The sequence below is a fragment of the Pteropus medius genome, unplaced genomic scaffold (genome assembly GCF_902729225.1).
Source record: "Pteropus medius unplaced genomic scaffold, Ma_sr-lr_union100, whole genome shotgun sequence".
NCBI classification, from domain to species: domain Eukaryota; kingdom Metazoa; phylum Chordata; class Mammalia; order Chiroptera; family Pteropodidae; genus Pteropus; species Pteropus medius.
This window is the reverse complement of record NW_024342469.1, coordinates 305,192-327,799: the sequence shown is the minus strand read 5'-3', so window position 1 is coordinate 327,799 and position 22,608 is coordinate 305,192. Positions and strand designations below refer to the sequence as shown.

Genomic DNA, 22,608 nt, shown 5'->3' with positions numbered 1-22,608 from the left:
TCTCGGGGAACAGGGAGGCCCGAGGAGAGGCGGACAGAGCGGGATGGCTGGTCGGCGGAGCCGCCAGGACACGCCCCGCGTTTATTGGTTAAGTTCGCCATCTCCTGTGGGTGCCGTTTGCGGTGCCCTAGTGCCGGGGTCCCCGACCTCCAGGCCGCGGACCGGTACCAATCCGTGGCCTGTTGGGAACCGGGCTGCACAGCAGGAGGCGAGCGGCGGGCGAATGAGCGAAGCTCCCCAATGCCGGCATCACCGCTCAGCTCCACCGCAGGTCCCCAGGCACCAGATTCTCACAGGAGCCCCGGTCCCTAGGCCACAGAGGTTGGGGACCGCTGCCCTAAAGCAGGTATAGAGGTAACATCGGCGGTCGCTGATCACAGGTCACCATAGTGAGTGTAATAATGAAAAGGTGTGAAATGTCGTGAGTCACCGAAGTGTGGCACGGAGTCAGAGTCAGCTCAGGCTGTGGGAGAAACGGTGCCGCTGGACGTGCTGGACACGGGGTCGCCACTGACTGTCAATCTGTAAAATACGCAGTGTTGCTGAGAGAGATGCAGCACGGCGTGCCTGTCTTGCCACAGATAATGAGGGACATTTCAAAATGATCAGAGGTAGTTCAAGAAGACAAATTCTCAATGTGTCCACATAGGAAATTCAAAATACATGGAAAAAACCTTACAAAATCAAAAGGACACATAAATTCACAGTTGTAGTTTAAGATTGCAACACTCCTATGTCGTAATTGATGTAACAGGTAGACACAAAATCAGTTGTCAGTTGATTTTGTCGGTTATCGTTGTCACTGTCAACCAACTTTACTGACCCACCAGACAGCAGCAGAGTAAAACCTGTTTTCCAGCACACATGCCACATTCACCAAGATAGAGCATGTCATAGGCAAGGCCATTGGTGAGCAAACTGCAGTCTGTGGGGAAATCTAGCCCACTGCTTTGTTTTGTACAGCTTGCAGACTAAAAATGGTTTTTATGTCTTTTTTTTTTCATTTTTTAAAGCAGAGGGTTTTATTGCTGCAGTTCAAAGAATAAAATTTTATACACATGAAAGCCAAGATGAAGACATTTAAGTTAAATGGCAGCTTTGTTAAAAAGTTTTTGTCCTGTTATTGAATTTTCAGCTTTATGTTAAATGAAATTTAAAGATTGTTCATGGAATAATTTAAACCTTTTGAGAATCTTCTAATAAACAGGTAAAAGTCACTTCCAGTTTGTAATAATATTTACAATAATCTTAGCCATTTAATTTTAACGGTTATTATAGTACATGTGACATGTGACTAATGTGCATACACAGCATGTCAATAATGTAACACTCTCTACAAAGTGAGAATTGCAGACTAGTGTGTGGCACTGCTTCCGAGTTCTGGTGATGGAGTGGCTGGTCTGTCACACCCGTGCAGTACTAGTGTGCCAGCATGTCTGCCACAGCAGAAAGAAAGTCCAGTTTTCTAAAGCAATGACTATCACATTCCCAGACAGTACCCACTTTACAACTAATCTGGTATATGTAGAAGCCATTGCAGTGTTCTTAAAATTATTTTTAAAAATATAAAGTAGATTTAGCACGAAATGAAAACAATGAACAGGAAAACATCACCACAATAGTGGCTGAAGCTCACTGTCTTGTTTAACAAAAATTGTTTCTCAAAACATCTGTCATTTCTTACATCACGACGAAGATGAATTTCCCTTAGTCCAAGCTCAGTCTGACGTTTCTCCCGCATTGTGATTAAGTGAGGAGCGTGAGAGCGAAAGGCACAGCCACGCACGGCGGCCGGTTCTGGAGCTGTGGGGGTGACGAGCGGAGCTTCCTGACGCACTGGAGCAGGAGATCTCCGTCCACAGGACGCTTCCTCTTTAACACTGGCACTGATTTGCTATTTATAGTAGTTTGCAAAAATACATTATAAAAACTGGACGAGGTTCTGTTTCTCAGTTTAACTCAGTAATAGACTCACTTCATCTGCAAAAATGTTTGCAGGATCCGAAGTACTGAAGTGACACGAACACCGAAACACAGATGACCAAAGGTGCCAAAGCGCCGACGACGTGCGCCGTCGCCCTCACGATTCCGGGTGAATGCTGCACACTTCTCGTCAGCCATGCGGCGCCGTCACCTTCCAGCTATAAAAGGGGCCCTGTGTGGCTTTCTGCTGTACCACTTATTTGAAAGAGGCTGTTTTCGGTCCCGTAACGCTGAGTGCAGACTGTCACTGAACATGACAGTCTAGGTTTCCAACTAGTTGTCCTGTCCTGTCGGAAGATGCGTACTCTGCCGGTGCAGTTCGACATGGAGCAGCTGTGATGGGTGGTGGAGCCGCTCCCGTGTGTTCTGGTGGAGAGCAGGCCTGTCAGGGATAAGCTGCCGGGGGGCAGCAGGCAGTTCCGCAGCGCTGTGAGGGAGGGCGCCTTTTGTGTCTCAGGTTTTATTAACCAGTTCCAGGCCCCCGTAACTGTTCAGTCACCGCTATAAGCAGCATTCTCCAGCGTCGAGTGGCAGGTTGTAAGTGTCCTCTTGAAAGCCTTGAGGTCTCCCTGCTCCAGCGAGTTCATGTTGGGCAGCAGCTCTGGTCATGGCCATGGTCCTGTCTGCATCGCAGCCCATGGCCCCCGCCCGGCCCGCAGCCAGAATGATTTTTATGTTTCTAAAGGGTCGTTAGGAAGAAGAAGAAAAGGAACATGCAACAGAGACCTCGCGTGGCCTACGTCACAAACATAATTACTGTTCAGCTCTTTACAGAAAAAGTTTATTGACTCCTGTGCTAGGCCATAAAACAAATACCAATAAAAGTGAAATCCCATGAGCCTGCTCTCTGAGCAAAACAAAAATTACATATCATTAACAGAGATATTTAGACAGTCCCAAAATAATTAGAAATTTAAGCATTATACTTCTAAATAACCTATACGTCAAAGAAAAAAACCACAAGGGAAATTAGAACTATCAGAGTCTGTGGGATACAGCTAAAGCAATGCTTAAAGGAAATTTGTAGCTTTACATGCTTATTGTAGAAAAGGGGAAAGGTCTGAAAATCAGTGATCTGAGCTTAACTCTTAGGAAGCTAGAAAAAGTACAGATTAACCCAGGGTGTGCAGTGGGGGAGGATCACAAAGACAAAAGAGGGACTCGGCGAAACGGAAAACGGACAAATCATAGAGAAAAAAATTAAACTGAAAGCTGTTTCTTTAAAAGACCAATAAAATTAATAAACCTTTAGTCGCACTGATGAAGAAAACAAGGCAGAAGGACAGGTGATACTACTATGTGGAATGAGAGGTGACGCCACAGACTCTGCTTGACGTGGAAGGGGTTGCGAGGTAGTATCCTGAACAGCTGCATGCCGGTACTTCACTCAGTCTGGACAACGTGGTCAGATTCCTATAGCAGCGCAGATGACCAGAATGGAAGCAAGTAGAAAATACTTATTAAAGAAATGAGATTCATAATTTGGAACACCATAATTACACCCTGGTGAATTCTGTCACATTTTAGGGATAAGTAAGACCAACCCTGAGTAAACTCGGAAGTGGAGGAAGCGGGTCTCTCCCAAGAGGGTTCGTGAAGAGGGCATCACCCTGACGCCCAAGCAGCCGGGCACCGCAGTGGGACCGTGGACTTCTGGTTCGCGTATGCGTGGAGGGTCCTTCTCCATTCCTGTAACCTGGGTCTCTATTTAAGGCTTTGAACTCAGCATATAGTTAGTTCTTGCTTCCTAAAATCCAGTCTGACCATTTCTGTCTTTAGTTGAAATTATTATTACTTTGCTTGCAGGTGAATAACAGACTTTTTATTGCTAAAGGTTTTTGCACATTGTTGTGTTTAATTGAAATTATTAATCAATTTGCATTTAATGCAGTCCTTCTTTTGAATCCTGCTAGAAAAACTTGTCCCATATGTTGGACGGGATTTTGTGGTCTACCCAGTTACTCACCCATTCTGTGGCTGGAAGTAGAACATACAGAAGCCACCTCTAGCTGTCCTGTCTCGCAAGTTCTTGTTTGGAAAAAAGCCTTGGCAAGGTGGGGTCTCCCTCTGGTTCCCCTCTGCAGACCAGGAAGCGCATGTGGGTGCTGCCAGCTCAGTCTGGCGGGCTGGGTGGGACTTTATCCGACGAAGGACTGTGAACACAAGAACGTGTGGAGGATGAAGGTGGGACAGTGTTGGGGGAAAGACACGGTGTCCTGTGGTGGGGGTGGGCTCAGGCAGGCAGTGGGAAGTACCTGGGGGACCTGGAGGCACGCCGTAGGAGCAGCCTGGAGAGCGGCAGGTGCCTGGGGCCACCGGAGGTCTTGGAGTGAGATGAGAGAAATGCGCAGATATCTGTGCTTCGGAAAAGTGAGTCTGCAGCAAAAGCCGGAGGCGAAGAGGGGCAGCTGGACAGCCAGGGAGCCCGTGTCAGGGGCTCCTGGGGCATCACGTGCAGGCAGTCTGGGGTTTATGTCGTGTGAGGCAGTCTTTACCCATGTAAGTAAAGTACAGATAAGGTGAATCCCCTCTGCTGTGACCACAGTTCTGCAAATAATGATTCTTGTAACGTTGAAAAGATTTATAATCTCAAAATACAGGTTTACTTTGTTAAAGAGCCAGGCTTTCAGTTTTTCATTTTGTGTCAAACAGTGAAAACTGTTGCAAACCAGCTGGGGCCCACAGGAGTGGGATAGGCCTGGTGTAGTCCAGGCAGCAGCCAGTGAGAGGCTGGAGTGCTGTGGGACGCAGAGGGGTCTGGTCGGTAACAGTTTCTCAGTTGTGGCAAGACCTGGTGTCCAGTGGCAGACGGCAAGGAGGAGGTGGCTTCAAGGATAACCCTGAGTTATTCTGCAAGACAGGCACCGTGAGAGCAGATGCTGGGCAGGCGGGGGTGGCGGAGGGGCAGAGGGTCAAGCAGAACAAGTCGTCTTTGAGTCTGTGAGATGTTTTATGTTCTTTTATGAGATGGTCAGTGAGATGCAGCCCCAAGAGAAGACACAGGAGAGGCTCAAGAAAAGATGTTACACTCATGGGTCCTGGAGGCAGGAGGACAGTCCTCGTGCAGGGCCGGGTGGGGAAGCCGCAGGGGTGCCGGGAGGCAGAAGCCAGGAGTCGGCGTGCTTAGGCGCCACAGCCTCCATTGGGGCTTCCATGGGAAAGGAGGGCAGGTGAACAGCGTGAGCTGGCTAGTTTGAACAGCAGCGTGGCTCTGAGCTGCAGGGGTGGTCCCTAGTTGCCCAGCCCTGGGATGGAGAAAGCTGGCATGTCGCCTCCTGTGGTGTTGTGAGCCCACAGAGGAGGAGTTGTGCTACGGGGGTGCAGGCAGGCACGGGCCCTTAGCTGTCCTAAGGGGTGACTGGCCCCGGAAGGGACAGTGGCTCTCCATCTAGAAAGGCATTCTAACATGTGAAAGCATTATGTATAGAAAGCTAAAAGTACTTGTGATGCAGAGACATTTGGGGACAGGTGCCCAGTGTTCACTGGGGAGAGGGAACAGGCCCTGGGGAAGGGGCTTGTGAGTCTTTAACTTTCTTGAGGTAGAGGGGCACCCTGGTCTGACACATGGGACACATATCTCCCAGGGGGCCAAGGAGCCAGTGGGCACTGGGGCAGATGGAGTGTAGGGTGGGTGAAGGAGTCAGGGAGGCGGTCAGCTGGAGCCCAGAAAAGCCGGTGGTCCTGAGCTGTGACGGAGTGGGCCGACCTGTCGACTGGGGGGCCTGACCCTCAGCCATCTGGTCAGAGCGTCCTCTGCAGTCCGGGCCCATGTTGGGGACGCACATCTTGGACTTTAGTGCAGAGTTGCTGAGGGCAGATTGGCACAGGTGAGGAGATGTGACCCTCTCCTCTTTCTCGCAGCTCTGTGGCCATCACCATGTTCTGGAAGTTTGACTTGAATACCACGTCCCATGTCGACAAGCTGCTGGATAAGGAGGACGTGACGCTGCGTGAGTTAATGGACGAAGATGACACCTTGCAGGAGTGCAAGGCTCAGAACCGGAAGCTGCTGGACTTCCTGTGCAGGCAGCAGTGTATGGAGGAGCTGGTGAGCCTCATCACCCAGGACCCGCCCTTGGACATGGAAGAGAAGGTCCGCTTCAAGTATGTACTGAGGCCCTGGCCGGGGCCCGGCGCTGGGCAGTGCCGCAGGGAGGCAGCGGGCAGTGTTTGCGAATGGCCGGAGCTAGGGCTTTCTGATGGAGAAGTCGGCCTCACGCATTCTCCTCCTGAGTTAGGAGCCGCTCTTCAGGGTTGCATTTGTGACGTGTAAGACTTCGGAATCTCTCCTGTGTGATTTTTCGTTCTGAATGCTAGTAAGTGACACCGTGTGGGAGTCTTTTGAGTGAAAACGTGTCTGAGGTGAAGGCGGACTGCACGACTGAGCTGCAGGCGGGGCGCAGCCTGACAGGGTGGCCAGTTAGGAGGTGTGGGAAGTGCTTCCTCCCCAGGGTCTAGGGCTCCGTAGAAATATGTCGTTTCAGTAGCGACCATTCTCAAAGTTGTTCCTAAAACGTTCCACTCAGCAGCTGGCCATGACGTTAGGAGATGACAGAGGGAACGGGCTTGGGGTAGCCGAGGAGTGTGAAGAAGCGGGGACCTTGGGTGACAGGAAGGACAGAGTGGACCCAGCCTCCAGCTCTTAGGGTGCCCTCTGGGGCCTGAGCAGGCTCGTGAGCACAGCCAGGCCGCACTCAGTGCTTGCGGTTCCCGTGGGGAGCCAGTGCGTGGCGTTCATGTCTTAGAACACGGTCAGCAGACCGCGGCCCCAGGCCGAACCCCATTTCTGTGGGACCTGCAAGCTCAGAATGGGTCTATGTTTCTAAATAGTTGATTAAAGTCAAAAGAATAACATCTCGTCACACGTGGACATGACAGCAGATTCACGTTTCGTTGTTCACGAGTAGTCTTGTTGGAGCACAAGCACACTTACCTGTTTGAGATGACAGGGCAGAGCGTGTGTTTGCGGCCCGGGCCATGTGGGGTCTAGGCTTTCTGGCCATCCGCGGGTCTGCTGCCCTTTGTCTTAGGAGGGGAGCAGAGCAGGCAGAGCAGCAGGAAGGGCCTGTGGCAGGGAGACGCCACACCTCGTGTGGGTGGTCCGCAGGGCCTCTGGTGCGGGGGTCGTGCCCGTGCTGCGGGTGGGCCCTGGAGAGGGGCAGGGCCTTCAGGCCGCGGCGACTGTCTGCGGAGGCTCAGATAGAGGCCGTCGTGCTTGGGACGTGCCGGTCAGTGCCCGTGGCCTCAGCATCCCATTCACAGCCCCCACCCCTTTTACTTCTCACTTTCACATGTGTCCTGTTTGGTGACAGCTTCTACGGTCTCTGTCTAGAGGGCATTGGTGACAGAGGTGACGGGAGGAGAGCTGGGGTGGGGCCGAGGGACCCCAGAGCGGCGACAGTGAGCCGGGAGAGCTTGCTTTGGAGGGCTTGGGAGAAGTTAGTGGCGACCGGCACAGAGCGAGGCGAGCAGCTTGTGGCAGCACCGCTCACGGGGGGACTTGAGCGTAGGGCAGGAGCGGGGTGAGCAGTTGGCGCGTCCATGGGCAGGCAGACCTGGGCGTGGGTCGGAAGAGTGGGCGCCGCTGCTGGGCGGGGCGGCGGGGCGCTGCGAGCTCACCAATGTGAGCTCGTCCGTCGCGGTGAGTCGACAGTCAACTGCGGTGTCCGAAGTCGGTCAATGAGGAGGAAGTGCGTGGGTTCGTTCACACACGTGGAGGGCGTGTAGTAGAGAGCACTGCTGAGACCGTGACGGTCTCCGCGGAGCCCGAGGGGGACACGGGAGGCTGCTCTCCCCGTGAGCCCCGCCCTGCCGTCCCATCTGTAAAACGCATGTGCCTATCACTTATTGAACAACCAATGAATCAGCATCTTAATTAATTTGATTTTAATTAAAATTAAATAAAAAGTTCCTTTTTGAGAAAAGGACTCAGTGGGCGGGTAGATGAGGTAGTAGATCCAGGAAGGAATGGGGTCACGGTGACTTCTCAAATGTGGGGAGGGTACCAGTGGGTAGTGGACCAGGAGTCGTGAGTTGTGACAGTCAGATCTAGGTGTTTCGGGCTTTGTGGCCAGGATATCCCTATTGTGGCTGCTGAGTTCTGTGGGAGTGCGGGTGTGGCTACGTCCCAGTCCACCTGGTTTACGGGGACTAGTGTCTGGGCTTCTCAAAGCTCAGTGACTGCTGACCTTGGCCGGGCTGATGGGGTGGCAGCACCTCCTGTGTCGACCTGTTGGGGCAGGACCCCTAGAATCACTTCAGCCCCACGACTGCAGGGGAGTGTGCCCGAGCCAGGCCCAGTCAAGGGGAGCTGCCCATGGAGGCGTTGAGGTCTGGTAGCAGCCCTGATCCTACCCAGGGGCCCCTGGGCCGCCCAAGCATGCAGACGCCTTGGCCTCTTCCTTGAGGGTCCTGTTGGGTTTGCCTGCTGAGTTTTAGACTTCGTGAGAAACCCGACCGAAGAGTCCACAGACATACACCAAGACACCAGTCGTTACGCGTGAGCTACTGTGGGCGGGCGTTGTCACCCCAAGTCTCGGCGTCAGAACTGCTCACCCAATGAGCAGGCCGCACAGCCCCCGCCAGCCCCCGCAAACCTTGCTGTGCAGGCACAGGGAAGAGCGGAAAGGAGGGTGCCGGGTCTCGTCGCCCAGAGAGGCGGCAGGAGGGGGCGGGGGTCTCTGCAGTACGACCCAGAGCCTCCGTCCTCGCTCTGGTCACACGGCACCCACTCCCATGTGCTGGGACCTGGTCCTCCTCGGCCTCCTTCCCATGGGGGTCTGCTCCCTGGCAGCTTCCTGAGCAGGAGCGAGGGGGGCGGGCAGAGTCAGGCCTGTGTGACAGCGGCCCTTCTTCCTGGTGTGCTGGCCCCGCTCCCTCTGCACTGGGGCTCTGGACAGGAATTAGAATTCTCACGTCGTCTTCGAGTCCCCGCCTTGCTGTTCATTGGTCTGATACAACAAGCCTCTGGGTGTCACCTGTTTTCTTTCTTCCATGGGGGCATGAGGTCCTTTTCTAACCCTGCTGTTCTGGACTCTCCCAGTGAAGGGATGTCACTCCCCCGCCCTGTTCTCTGAGCTCAAAGGCACCCTCTTCTCCGCGCCGATCCAGTGCCACCTGGGTTTTTTTTGGTACTCCAGGAGCAAGAGGGTCCCAAGGCTTCCTGCGTGCCGGGCGCCGCTTTGCTTTACACTGACTTGTGGGCGCCTCCTTGTTCAGATGAGGGAGCCCCGACACAAGAGAGGTGCGGTCCTGGGCCCGAGGCTGCACAGCTTGCCCTGTGGAGTGCCAGGTGTGCTCCGGGCAGCCCCACAGCGTGCTCCCCACCAGGTTCCTGCCTCCTCTGGGCCCGGCACCCTCACCTGCTTTCCCAGAAACTTAGCCAGATAGGCCACTGGGCAGTTACAGGCACTGCGGTCGCGGGCTCTGTCCTGGATATGGCGGTTGCTGGGTAGGCGTTCCTGTCCCTGGGTGCGGCCGTGAGCTGCATCTGTCAGATGGGAAGGCAGGGAGCCCTGCTGACGTGGGATTACGCATAATGATGAGGCTTAGTGTGTTTCTGGGCGTTTTTATCAAATGGATAGTGCGTCATTTACATATACCGGTATTCCCTGGTAAAGGTTTGCCTGCGTAGCACCTCAGGCCTGGTGTTGCATTGTAAGCTGCTGACTTAGCGTTTTTTCAGTCTAGGGACAAGCTGGATCTATGCTTGTCGATATGTAGGGACAGGAAGGGCATGGACAGGACAGGACAGACATGCTGGAGAACTTGGCTTCAGTAACTGTGCTGGTCACAAGAAATGAGAGACTTGGCAGGTGTGGACAAGGACAGAGCCTGGAGGCCAGAGAGAGTGCGGGTGTGAGGGGCCGGACGAGGCAGGTGGATACCCTGAGCGTCTGGGAGTCCAGCAGCGCCGGTCGGTCACAGTCGTGCTCTTCTGCTCCGAGGCCTAGCGGTGTCCGTTCTCGCTGCGGCTCTGCCTCCTCAGGGCAGGTGGTCTAGGCAGCTGCCTGCGAGCTAGAGAAGTCTAATTTCACCTCCAGTTGCTTGCTTGTGCTCTTTTAGATACCCGAACACGGCCTGCGAGCTGCTGACTTGTGACGTGCCGCAGATCAACGACAGACTGGGAGGGGACGAGACGCTGCTGAACCTTCTCTACGACTTCTTGGACCATGAGCCGCCTCTCAATCCTCTGCTCGCCAGTTTTTTCAGCAAGACCATTGGCAATCTCATTGCAAGAAAGACCGAACAGGTAAAATCTGCCACGCCCACATGGTTTGGGGTGGCTGGCATGGCTGATGCGGACACATCTTGTTGTCCGCCATCACTGGGAAACCCCTGTCATCTGGCTGTGGGGGAACAGTTTTCCTGACTGTTCCGTGGGACTCGCATAGACCAGTGTGGGCTGCCTGTCTGCAAATTGGAATTTGATTTAAAAAGTGGCTTTCCAAGAGACATTTTTGCTGGAGGGCTCTGGAATAAGCAGCACTCCGCTGTCCCTGAGAACTGCGTGGGACCCCAAACTGGGCCTGCTCGTCTCGCCACTGACCAGTCGCAGGCTTGAGGTCCAGGGACGCGCTTCAGTCACGGCAGGATTGTAGGATGTCCACTTTCCGAGGCCTGTTGCTCCATCTGTGTAGGTGGCGGACGTCCACGTGCATAGGGCACTTTTCGTTTCCAAACAAATAAGAGAAGACGTCTAGTAGTCACAGGCTTCTGTAAAGGTGCTGTGTTTCTTCCCCCTGGAGCACGGTCTGCCTGGGGTCTGTGCTTGTCTCTCCCTCACATCCCACTCACCTGACGTGTGCGTCAGCACCGTCTGCTGTGTGGACACACCAAGTAGGGAGCTGTAATGATGCCCTGTGCCTGGCGCCTGCGTCAGCGGTCACTCCGGCCACTCCTTTCACCTTTGACTCCTGCCCAGCATCCCTGGTGGGTTATTTCTAAACAGATCCCAGATATCATGTCATTCCTTCCACAAGTATTTCACTATGTATCTCTAAAATAAAGTCTTTTTTTTTCCCTTTTAAATGAAACTGTAGACTAGGAGACAAGACTTTGCTGAGCAGATTATGTTATCACACCCCAAAATGTGAACAGTAGTTGTTTAATGTCAAACATCTAGTTGGGGAACAAACCGGTACCTTGTGTGTCTCTGGAGCTCTGAGAGGGCGCCGTCCCCGGGCAGGTCGCTGTCCGCGTGGCGGAGTTGTGGGCGTGCCGTGAATGCTCAGTGGAACTCCGTCTTTCATCGGACCATAAATCCTAGGTTTGCAGGGGACCTGAGAGGACTGTCTCGCCTCACGTATTTTTTTGAGGCAGGGAGAGTACGAACGAGTAGCAGCAGCAGTGGCGGGGGCGCTGGGCGCTCCTGGGACAGTAGTAGGGGTCGGAGTCCTGGTGGTGACAGTGGTGTGGGGTGGCGGTGCTGGCGGGGGGCGCCCATCACCCCAGCACAGGGAGTGGTAGAAGTTACAAGGACCTCTCGTGCCTGGCCTTCCAGCCCAGTGAGTGGACGCGTGTGCCCACGAGTCCCCGTGGCCTGCCCACGCTCCTCTGCCACTTTCAGATTGTGTCTGAGTTTTTCCGCTTCACGAAGTACTTCCGTCTTTTTTCCTTGCCCAGTGCATCAAAATAATATGAACTATACTCTTAAAAAGTATTTCCCCTACTGGCAAACGTAACGCATTTATACGAAATTTCAACAAGGCGGAAATGCAGGAAAGTTTCCTATAATACTCTAGAAGTAACTACTGTTGATCATTTATGTGTGTTCCTCTGAAGTTTTTTCCTGTAGCCGCCATACTGGTATACACAGGTGACCCTTGAACAGCATGGAGGACAAGGGGGCGCCGACCCTGTGCAGTCAGAAATTCGCGTATAACTTTTGATTCCACAAAACTTAACTATTTATATCTTACTATTGACTGGAGTCCTTACAGATAACACAGTCAGTTAGCACACGTTTTATATGTTATGTGTATTATATACTATATTGTTACAATAAAGCGAGCTAGAAAAAAGAAAACATTAAGACAATCACGAGGAAGAGAAAATACATCTGCGGTACTGCATGTGTTTATCGATACTGTGAGTTTACTTTGTCTACCAGACGAGTCATCTGTCTGAGCGCCTGCATCGGCACTGTCTCACGTGATGCAGGACATGATAGATGTTACACGTGTTACTAACAGTAGGCATTGAAAATGAAAAGATAATGTGAAAAAGTCCTATTTATTGACAGATATAACGACTCACATCGATGAAGAAGCAGCAATGGGATTGCTTTATGGCAGCCTAGTGTATTCGACGAGGCTGCTTCACGGTAGCCTCGCCTGTACACTGGTGAATGAATCGTAACATTTACATGGCGTACATGTTAGTCATACTCATAATACAGTATTGGCAACATGGTTAGAGTTTTTTAAAAAACCACTTACCTGTGATGCTAGGCTGGTACACAGATTCTTTAATTATGAAAGAGGCATACCGAATGGCAATGTCATTATTTGAAGGCAAAGTTATAAAACTGGGAAAGCTCACAGGCTATTAGTTTTATATTAAATATCACTCACCTCGTGCCCACGTAAGAACCGGCTGTCCACTCCCATGCCAGCGTCGTGGGTGATGCCATGCACGATACTTCCCGGTGGACACCTGGGCTGTGCCACACAGCTCTGGTCTCGCTTACCTGGGTTCCGCATGGGACACTCAGGCACACACCCCATGAGCTCATGAGCCATGCGTCGTGAGAACTTACTGTCCCCTGAGCAGACGTGGGTTATCATGAAGGTCAGTGGCGGCGGCGGCCTCGTGCCGAGGAGCAGGCAGAGAGAGGGGAATGGAGGGCGGTCCCGTTGTCAGGACCCGGGCAGAGACGGGAGAGGAGGCGCACTTGGCATCACTCTGTGGAGCTACATTTTGCTTCTTCATTTCTCTCAAAATGTTTCTGTACGGTTCCACTCCTCCTCCCGCCGCGTGCTGTGGTTCCAGTGCCCACGTCTCAGACAGCCTTGGAAAAGCGTCAGGAGCAGCCGACCCCTCCGCCCGGCGGCCCGTGTCCGTCTGCTGTCTGGCACTGCTCCCTGCGCATCTTCCTCGTCGCCTGGTGCTGGCTCGGGAGCACTCGCCTCCATCAAGCTGTTCTCTGTTACTTCCTCTGGTGTGCTGTCATTAGCTCCTGAATTTCTCCGTATCTTGAGACCCTCCACCCCTGCCTCTTTTGCCACATCCATCTGTTCCGTGATTTCCTTGATCGGCTCTGTCCTGAACCCTGTGAGGTCATGCACAGCGTCTGGACAGTTTTCTCCAGCAGGAATTCCCTGTTTCAGGTGTGGTAGCTCTCATGGCTCTTCCTATAACAACGACACATCTCTCGTGGCGTAACCCTTCCAGACTTCTGTGATGTTCCCCGTCAGCTTTTCTTCCATGGCGGTGACAGTCTTTTCATAGAGACCCTGTGTGATGAGCTTTAAAGGTCTTTATGACCCCCTTATCTAAAGGCCAAATCAGGGAAGTGTTTAGCGGCAAGGACACGCGGGGTGGCCAGGGGTGTCGTCCAACATCAAAAGGAGTTTAAGAGGCAGTCCCTTCCTGACCAGGTACTTCCAGATTTCAGGGACAAAACATCTGATGGAACCAGTCCAGAAAAAAGGGGTCTCGTCCAGGCCTCCTTGCTGTACGACCAGTCAGGGCTAGGGGGCGCGCCACGCTGCAGGTAAGGGCGGGCCTGCTCTAAACCCACCTGCATTTGCACAAAACAGCACTTGACCCATCTCTTCCTCTTCAAATCCTGGTGCTCATTTCTCGTGCTAATAAATGTCCTTGGTGGCTTATTTTTACAGAATAGGACACTTCCATTTGCATTTAAAACCTGTTCAGGCAGATAATCTTTCTCAATAATTTTCTTAATGGTGTCTGGGAACTCGTCTGCTGCCTCTTGGTCAGCAGAAGCTGCTTCTCCTGTTATCCTGACATTTTTTAAGCCAAATCTCTTTCTAAAATTATCAAACCATCCTTTGCTGCCATTAAATTCTCCAGCTTTAGATCTCTCGCCTTCGTCATGTGATGACTTTGCTTTTTCTGAAATCCTGTTAGTCTGTGGGTGTGCCTGCCTTTTAGCAGTCCTGCACCCACATGAAAGCTGCGTTTTCAATCCGAGATAAAAGTGTTTACAGAAAGTGCGCAGCCGTAGCCACGGCGGCGCCAACCTCCTCCCCTCTCGGTGGTCCTTGCACCAGACTCGTTATCTCAAAACGGACAGTCGCCGCCGCAGTCCTCGGTCCACGGTCCACAGTCCACGCCGGGCAGTTCAGCGTCGTCTTCTGGTGCCATGACTTTTCCCTGCTTCTTGGGAGCACGTGTAGCATCACTGGGGACACTTTGTGTGGGTCCCCTGCGTTACTCAGTGTTGACAGTGTTGCAGTAAACACGACGAAAGCTGCATGAGAACTGGGAGAGGTGACCTCACTGCCGTGCACGCGCACTGGCGGCACGAGCTGCCGCTGCAGGTGGTTGGCGTCACTCGGCATTGTGAGCGGACCCTCGAGCGCCGTGAGCTCACGGCAGCAGCATCAGGAGGTGGCCACCAAATGACGACAGTGGTGCCGTGTGCACTGCAGTGCGAGCTGCAGTCGATCGCCCCCATGGCTCGCAGCACCGCTCACGCTGCGCGTGGCAGCTTAACGCAGCATCTGCATTTGTTTACGTCTCCACTGCACAGGGCTCCGCGTGTTGTCCGTTTGCGTAAGGTTTGATAAATTTTAACTTTTCGTAATAGAGTTGTGTATATTGTACGGTACTAAGTGATAAAATAGTCTAGTGTCTACATATATTTTGCGTCTTCACGACGTACCTAACTTAGTCTAACTTGTTTCAGTATTTCTAGGCTACAAGGTTCATCTGAGGTTTTTTTTAATTGTCATAAATCTCCAAAAATATCTCCAGTGTATTTATTGAAAAATATTCGCATATTAGTGGACCCAGGCAGTTCAGCTTGTGTTGTTCAGGGGTCACCTGTACCTCTGTTTATTGTAACATACTCTGAATGTTGCAGATGGCTTTTTTCACTTAGAAGTAGATCTCACGCGCTCCCTTCCCGTAGAGCTGCCGTGGTCTTCCCAGCACACGCGGTGTCCGTGGTGGCACTGCAGCAGTTTTCTGGCTGTGAGGGGTACTAAAGGGGACCCAGTTCCAACATGTGTGTGGGGGCTTCCCCGCACCAGCGGACAGTTCTCGGACACCTGCTGTGTCTGAGAATCCAGCCCAGTTCCCACGGTGTACTGGGGATGCACTCGGGGTCCCCAGGTGAAGGGCCCAGACCTGCAAGCCCAGGTTTTCACCTGCGCTTCTGATGAACTGGTTACCAATCAGAGGTCCCCCGACCCCTCCCGGGGGAACCTCTTACAGAACTCAGGAAAACCCATTAATTCACAAATCACCTGCTTATCACCAAGGGTATCGGAGGGTACGGATCAGCAACAGTGGCTGATGAGACAGCGTGAGGTCTCGGACACAGGAGCTGCTGTCTTTATGGAGCTTGGGGTCCCGCACGGTTGACGTGGAAGCTCCCTGAATAAGGGCTGGCATGTCCTTTTGGGTTTCTGTGGAGGCTTCATGATGTAGTCACGGATGGCTAAATCATTGGCCGTTGGCGACTGAGTCCACCTCAAACCCCTCTCCTCTCTGTGGAAATCCAGGTGGGGCTGAAAGACCCAGTCCCCTAACCACATGGCTGGCTCCTGCTGGCAGCCAGCCCCCCACCCTCAGGTGGGGTCCAAAGGCCACCTCGTTAACATAACAAAGACCAGTATCACTCTCTACACTCAGGAAATTCCAAGGGTTTTAGGATCTGTGAGCAGGAAACGGGGAAGGGGACAGTTTTATTACTTATAAATGATAATGTCACAGCTACAGTGAGTGTCCCTCCTGAGTCTCCATAGAGAGGTGAACTGTCGTCAAAGGGACCTATGGCATTTTCTTAACTCATTATAGGTTATTTCAAACATTTGTAAATTAGAGAATGTAGTTTATGAGCCCCCATGTTTCCGCCACACAGCTTAAAAATTATTTGTTCGTGGCAATCTTACTGTTCTACGTCCTTTATTTCCAACCCCCATCCCAGATTGTTTTGACTCGAATCCCAGATATATCATTTCATATGCAGATATTTTGGTATGTCTCTACAGGATAAGGACTCTTTTTACAAGCACATTGCAGTCCATCTTTGTCACTGTGAGGCACCGCGTAGCAGGGACCTGTCAGCAGCTGGACGTCTTGTGTGCTCTGTGCTCACTGGGTTGGCATCCTAGGTCCTGGGTCTGTCGATACTGACCATCATCTCCTCGCTTAGCTCTGTCTACACTGGTCGTTTCTGTTGAGAAAACCTGAGCCAGCGTGTAGCCTGTGTGGTCTCACATGGGATGTTCATGTCACGTTGGCATAAAGCCTCAACTTCATGCAAAGCTCTATCAGCCTGAGGTCCCCGTGTCCCTCCCTCCCCCACTGCCTTGTAGAACTTCCCAGCGTTCAAGTCTCTGCCTGTCCTTGCAGAGGCCTTTCATACAACTTTTTAAAGGTCTTTCCATGATTTCTTCACAGTACAATACAGAACTGAGCCTCTCTTGAGAGTTCTCGGGGGAAGCATCTCCCGGTTGTCAGGGTCTGCCTGCTTGCTCACTGGGGTGTTTGGATTCAGGTGATTGTGTTCCTGAAGAAGAAGGACAAGTTCGTCAGCCTGGTGCTCAGGCACATCGGCACCTCGGCGCTCATGGACCTGCTTCTGCGCCTGGTCAGCTGCGTGGAGCCAGCGGGGCTCCGGCAGGAAGTCCTGCATGTGAGTGGCTCTCCCCTCGCGTTCCCTCCCGCATGGTGTGTCTTGCAGACACTTGGGGCGTGTGGCGTGTGCCACAGGGGGCCAGCCAGGGTGGAGGAGCTCGGAGCACGGAGGCCCAGTGCTCCCAGCCCCCCGCCCCACGTAGTTCTCCCTCGCTGGGGCCATTGAGGTTTTGTCAAGGCTCATAATCAAGGCTGAGGCTGCGCTCTGCGCCTGTTCCACTGTCCTGCCTCTGTCCAGCTAGAGCAAAGAGCGAGCAGTCCCTCCCCCGACACGCTGAAGAAGCGGAAATGAGCATCCTCACCTCCCCCAGCGCCCCACCCTCAGAGCAGGAGTCGGTCATGTGCTGGCTCTGTGGCCAGGCCCCTTCCTGCGAGGGAAGCACTAGTTGGCAGAGTTTCACACAAAGAAGTTACAAGGATGCAGGTGGCCTGCTATTTGTCCTGGAGCGTGTGCACTGCCTGCCCCGACATGTTCACAACTCCCTGAGGGCTCCCAGGGGACAGGAGGGCTCTCATCCCTGAGCAGCCCGGGAAGCCCATCCACTGGTGTCTGGGGTCTTGTGGGCCATGCAGTCCAAAATGAGGTACACCATTGCCCTCATAGCCCCATTTCCGGCTCCTGGCATCAGGTGACAGTTGTGCTTGGTGTAAGTTCATTTCTTGTCTTGCTGTGGCGAGCCTCACTGACACCTAACCACCACAGCCAGTGGGCAGCCTGCGCTGGGCTCACTGAGCCTCCCGGGGCGCGGCCACCCTGTTTCTGGATGAGGACGTGTGCGGGAGGGCAGGCGAGCCCCAGTTGGCCTGGCCTACTGCCCTCAGACCCTGACAGCGTCAGGCACTCCAGGCGAGGCTGCAGAAGGGTCCTGCTGGGGGCCACCTGGAGAGACCGGCGAGGCTCGGGTGGCTCCGGGCTGCAGCCCGACCTGTCTTGCGACAGCTCATGTACCATCAGGAGTTGGCACCATTAGGACACGTGGGCAGTAGTCCCTCCTTTATAAACTTGTCAGTCTAGAATTTGGCCACTTCCTGTTCTTTCTGGTCTTGGACACACGTGTTGCCGAACCTGGCACATAGATTCCGGCCGCTCCCGAGGGCTGCTTTCACGTAGCGGGTGTGAGCAGAGCCATCGACAGCCCTGTTTCCCTTTCAGTGGCTTGATGAAGAGAAGGTCATCCAGAGACTCGTGGAGCTGATCCATCCGAGCCAAGACGAAGACGTGAGTGTGGCGTGCAGAGCCCGCCCCCGTGCCGGAGGGGCAGGCCACCCCTCGCTCAGACGAGCACCATTGTGTCATTTTCTTCCTTTAATCAAGGGCTGACTTCTAGACTTTTTTTTTTTTACTAAAAAATAATACGTATGTATTATAAAAATTTGAACAGAATCACATTAGTGATCTATAGCTGAGTAACAAATTATCCCAAATTAGTTATTTATAACCACAAGTATTTTTTATCTCGTTTCTATGGGTCAGGGGTCTGGACACGGCTGGGCGTGTCCTCTGACCAGGGCATCTCAGGTCACCTCAGGGTGTCTCAAGGTGTGTTCCCCGGGCAGCCAGTGCCTCAGCAGGACTGTTTCTTGAGGGCTGCTAGCCGAGGCCACCCTCAGCTCCATGCCATGGGGCCTGTCCGCAGGGCAGCTCTCAGCATGGCTGCTGCCCGCCGCCTTAGAGTAAGACGCCCACAAACCTGTGTTAGAAGTGACAGTCCTCACTGTGTCTGTATTCTGCTGCAGCCCATGCTTGAGGACAAGACACGGGATTTAGGAGGCTGTGAGCTCTGGGAGGGACCCCCCCGCACTGTGGCAGCACGTAGGGTGGTAGTGGGGCTGCCCATCTCGGCCCCTCGCCTGCCCTGTGCTCACCACCGTTGAGAGTTCAGGGCCTGTCCTCATAGGCCTTTCTCTCCTCCTGACAAAACTGAACGCCTTGGGAACAGTGGTGCAAACTTGCGTGGGGTCTGACTACACCCAGGGTGCCCCCACTGGCCCTCTGTCCTGGCAGCCACGGGAGCACAGAACTCCCGGCACCCCTCCGTGGGTGCGCCTTTCCCAGCCCACAGTCAGGTGTGGGGTCCAGAGCCAGCGTGGCCGCCAGCCCTTTCCCTGGAGTAGATGTGCCCAGTGTCCCCATCATGAGGCTCCGCCGGCAGCCGGCCATGCCTGACCGGCCATCCGCCCTGCGGAGCGGCCCTGTGGGCAGTGTGCACTGGAGGCCAGCGTGCCCTTGTTTTCTCTGCAGTGACTCCTGCGTTTTCAGGTGCTCACAGGACACATTTTAAGCGTCAGTTGCTGCTTGGTCACACGTGCAGGCAGCGGTGCACGGAGCCCCTCTGCTCCTGCGGGCGGGCCGGCAGTGCAGACGTGCGTGCTGATGGAAGGGCATGCTGGCACGCCCCTGGTGAGCTGTGCACCCCCGTTTTTCTAGAGGCAGTCCAACGCTTCTCAGACTCTGTGTGACATCGTCCGCCTGGGCAGGGAGCAGGGCGGCCAGCTGCCAGAGGCTCCGGACCCCGACCCCCTCGTCACTGCGCTGGAGTCGTGAGTGCTGGCCGTGCTGCCTGCCTGCTTGGGGGTGCAGTGGAGCCACGGGGGTGTCCCCAGGGCCTGTCCTGAGCCCTGGCACACTGTTGCCCCTCAGACCTGGTCTCAGAGCGGCTGGGGCCCTGCTCACCCTGACCGCCCTGTTTCTCACGGTGAGGGGTCCTCGGGGGCTTCCAGCGGCGGCGGGTGTCTCTGGGCCCCAGGGAGGAGAGGTGAGCCAGCTGGCCATGTGCGGCTGTCCCCTGGCAGTGACTGCGCATGTCTGACAGGCAGGATTGCGTGGAGCAGCTGCTGAGGAACATGTTTGACGGCGACCAGACCGAGAGCTGCCTCGTCAGTGGGACCCAGGTGTTGCTTACCTTGTTGGAAGGTCGCCGAGCTGGGTGAGTGCCTTTCGTGACAGCCACATGTGGCATGTTGTTTGTGTTTTCAACTAATTTTCAGTGCAAGGGGTCATGTGGCTAGACTCTCCTGGTTGGAAAGGTAGGCGTCATAGCCACGGCCAAGTCCCCTTTGACCTTTGCCATCAGTCATAATCCCAGCTCAGCCCAAAGGCGCTCGCTGTTAGCAGTTTGTAGAATGTCTGCAGAATAGTTGTGGCTGGCGGGTGTGCTTCAGGACTGTCTGGGGGGAGGGGGGTGTCTGCACGAGCCGGGACAGGGCGTGTGCGGCATGGGGTGCAGCGGTGTGTATTTGTGTGCACGCCTGTTTGCTCTGCTCCTTCACATGTTCCCACGCCCCAGGTGATGGTTCCGCGTGTGCTTGAGCTGGAGGGAACTGCATTGCAGCCCCCAGCACCGAGGGCCTGAACTATTTTAAAAAGTCCCGTGAGAAAACAACAAGAAGTTGGCTTCATCTCCAGTGAGATTAGTGGCAGGCCCGCACCCCACCGCCCTCCGTACCCAGGACTGTTTGTTAGTTTAGTCCCTAAGAATAGGATTCCGGTGGCATCGTTGCTCTCTGCATTTGAGCAACCAGAGCACTTCTTCACCTCTGTGAACCCGAGGGGCTGGGGCCCTCTCCGCAGAGAGCAGAGCGCCCCTCAGCGCCCCGCTCAGCCTCCTACGTGAAGCAACAGCATAGAAACGAGGGGAACAGAAGAGCCAGCGATTCTTCTTGCTTTTTATCCTTTCCTAGACTTAAACTTTTCCCTGTAATGGTCATATATTTCTTTCGTAACTAGAAAAATTGTTTAAAGATCTCAGAGAAATTACCGTGCAAAAGCCAGAGGGACCTTGTGGGCCAGCCGTCTCCTGTGTCTTAGCTGAGCAGTGGGGACAACTGTGACCATTTGCAAAGCAGGGAGAGGGAAGCAGAGTGGTTCTAGGCCGCGTGACACCAGCCACCTGTCGGGGGCGGGGCCGAGGGTAGCAGTCTGGGCTTTTGCCTGGGAACGTGTTCTGAAGGTCCTGGGCACCTCACTCCTTCCTCTTTGTACTAGTCACCAAACCACTCTTGAGATGATGAGTAGGGATGCTGGGCGGGCGAGTGAGGTGCGCAGAGGACTGGGGTGTGTCCCCTGCCTCCACCTGCTTTCCTCATCCACAGGACAGAGGGCTTGGTGGACTCCTTTTCTCAGGGACTGGAGAGGTTGTGTCCTGTCAGCGGCAGCGTCCTGCATGGCATTGAGCCGCGGCTGAAGGACTTCCATCAGCTTCTGCTCAGCCCGCCAAAGGTAGAGGACCTTGCACAGCTGTGGGCGGGTGCCTTTGGGGACATTGCAGGCTGAGGTGCTTTATTCGGGATGGGTGGATGCAAACGCTGCTATTGCCAGACGCTGAATGAGGACCAGCAGGCAGACGCCAGAGGCCTGTTTGCAGACCCCCACCTGCTGAATGTCCGTCTGTCCTCTTAGGTGGAGCCTGGGAGTCGGACATTTTGTGGCATTCCCCCCACCCCCCATGACTCTTGCGTTCTGAAATAGGGGGTCATCTGAGAGCCCAAGTTCATTGTCGGCCTGGTCTCTGAGTCACGAGCACCCAGCCAAGGGTCAGTGATCCCAGAGGAGGCCCTCTGCTCAGCTCAACAGCTCTGGACGGGTCACGCGGAGGATGGCTTGCTCCCACACCGCCACCCGGGACGGTCTCCCCCATCACAGTCCCCCGCCTTGGTACTTGCCCTTTGCACCCACTGTGATCTACTGAAGTATTTGATTCTGGAACATTCTGTTAATGAAAAGGTGGATGTATTATACCTATGCCGCATGTGCAGGATCAGAAAATACCTGCGTGCAGTCTGATGAGGCCGGCTGTCACCAGTCTCTTCCAAGAGTGTCATGGGGTGGCCCCGGAGCACTCTGGCCCCTTCTTACACGTCCCCTGCACTGAGCTGCACATCCCTTTGGCTGGCAGGCTGCGAGTGTGCCCAGGGCTTTTTGGGGCAGCAGACCGCTTATTCACTCCTCTGCGAGGCCCTGTGGGCAGCAGTGGAGTCTGAACCCTCAGGACCCCTCCTACTGCTGGCAGGATGCCTTGAGGAAGCCCCCCACCCCCCAGCCCCCACAGGTGGGGCCGTGGCCTGGAGCAGCAGCCCTGGCTGGCCCCAGAGCGATCGGCACCGATCTCAGTGCATCGGCCATGCTGGGTGCAGGGCTGCAGCGGGCGGGGCCTCTGTGCTTGCAGAAGACCGCCATCCTGACCACCATCGGCGTGCTGGAGGAGCCCCTGGGGAACGCGCGCCTGCACGGCGCCCGCCTCATGGCCGCGCTGCTACACACGAACACGCCCAGCATCAACCGGGAGCTCTGCCGGCTCAACACCATGGGTCTGCTGCTGGTGAGTGGGCACTACTGCCAGCCCCGTGTGTCTGCCGCGGTGGGCGCACTGGCCAGGGCAGCAGGGCAGGCTGGCGCTGGAGCCCGTGCAGTCTGCAGGGACGCCAGGAGGCCTGACCGCATGCTGAGCGGCGGTGGCAGCGGTGGCAGCAGGACATGCCTCTGGACTGCGCGGAGAAACATCAGAGGGCGGGGGTGTGTGTGTGGCCGTGCCCTTCTGCCGCTCTGCCTCAGAGAACTTCCTCTGCAGCTCTGTGTGAACGTCCCGAAGGAGAAGGAGCAGGAGCCGTGGTCCGCAGCGACGCCCCCGAGCTTTCTGTCAGACCGGGGGTGTGCCTGCTCTGCCCGTGCCTCCCGGCTGCCTGGGGGATGCCCAGGGTCTGAGCAGGGGTCTGAGCAGGGGTCTGAGCCGGGGTCTGAGCAGGCTCCACTGCAGGGGGAGGGTGCTGGCGGCAGGGCCCGGCCCTTGGCAT

The 22,608-nt window shown here is 54.6% G+C and overlaps 1 protein-coding gene across 13 annotated transcripts in view; it reads left to right on the top strand.

Moving 5' to 3' along the window:
* Nucleotides 1–22,608, top strand: part of PPP6R2 (protein phosphatase 6 regulatory subunit 2) — a 64,003-nt gene that overhangs the window by 29,058 nt on the left and 12,337 nt on the right. For 9 of the 13 annotated variants that reach the window (XR_005652854.1, XR_005652855.1, XM_039863039.1 and 6 more), the window contains 8 exons: nucleotides 5,845–6,087; nucleotides 10,048–10,234; nucleotides 16,679–16,816; nucleotides 17,972–18,037; nucleotides 19,247–19,359; nucleotides 19,632–19,745; nucleotides 20,911–21,037; nucleotides 21,984–22,136. Coding sequence is in view for 11 of the 13 variants with exons in the window: in XM_039863039.1 (XP_039718973.1) it covers nucleotides 5,861–6,087; nucleotides 10,048–10,234; nucleotides 16,679–16,816; nucleotides 17,972–18,037; nucleotides 19,247–19,359; nucleotides 19,632–19,745; nucleotides 20,911–21,037; nucleotides 21,984–22,136 (1,125 nt within the window). In the remaining 2 variants the exon portion in view is untranslated. Of the gene's footprint in view, nucleotides 1–3,510; nucleotides 3,716–5,844; nucleotides 6,088–10,025; nucleotides 10,235–16,678; nucleotides 16,817–17,971; nucleotides 18,038–19,246; nucleotides 19,360–19,631; nucleotides 19,746–20,910; nucleotides 21,038–21,983; nucleotides 22,137–22,608 lie in introns of those variants that run through there. The other 4 variants (XM_039863038.1, XM_039863036.1, XM_039863037.1 and 1 more) reach the window with 4 other exon arrangements.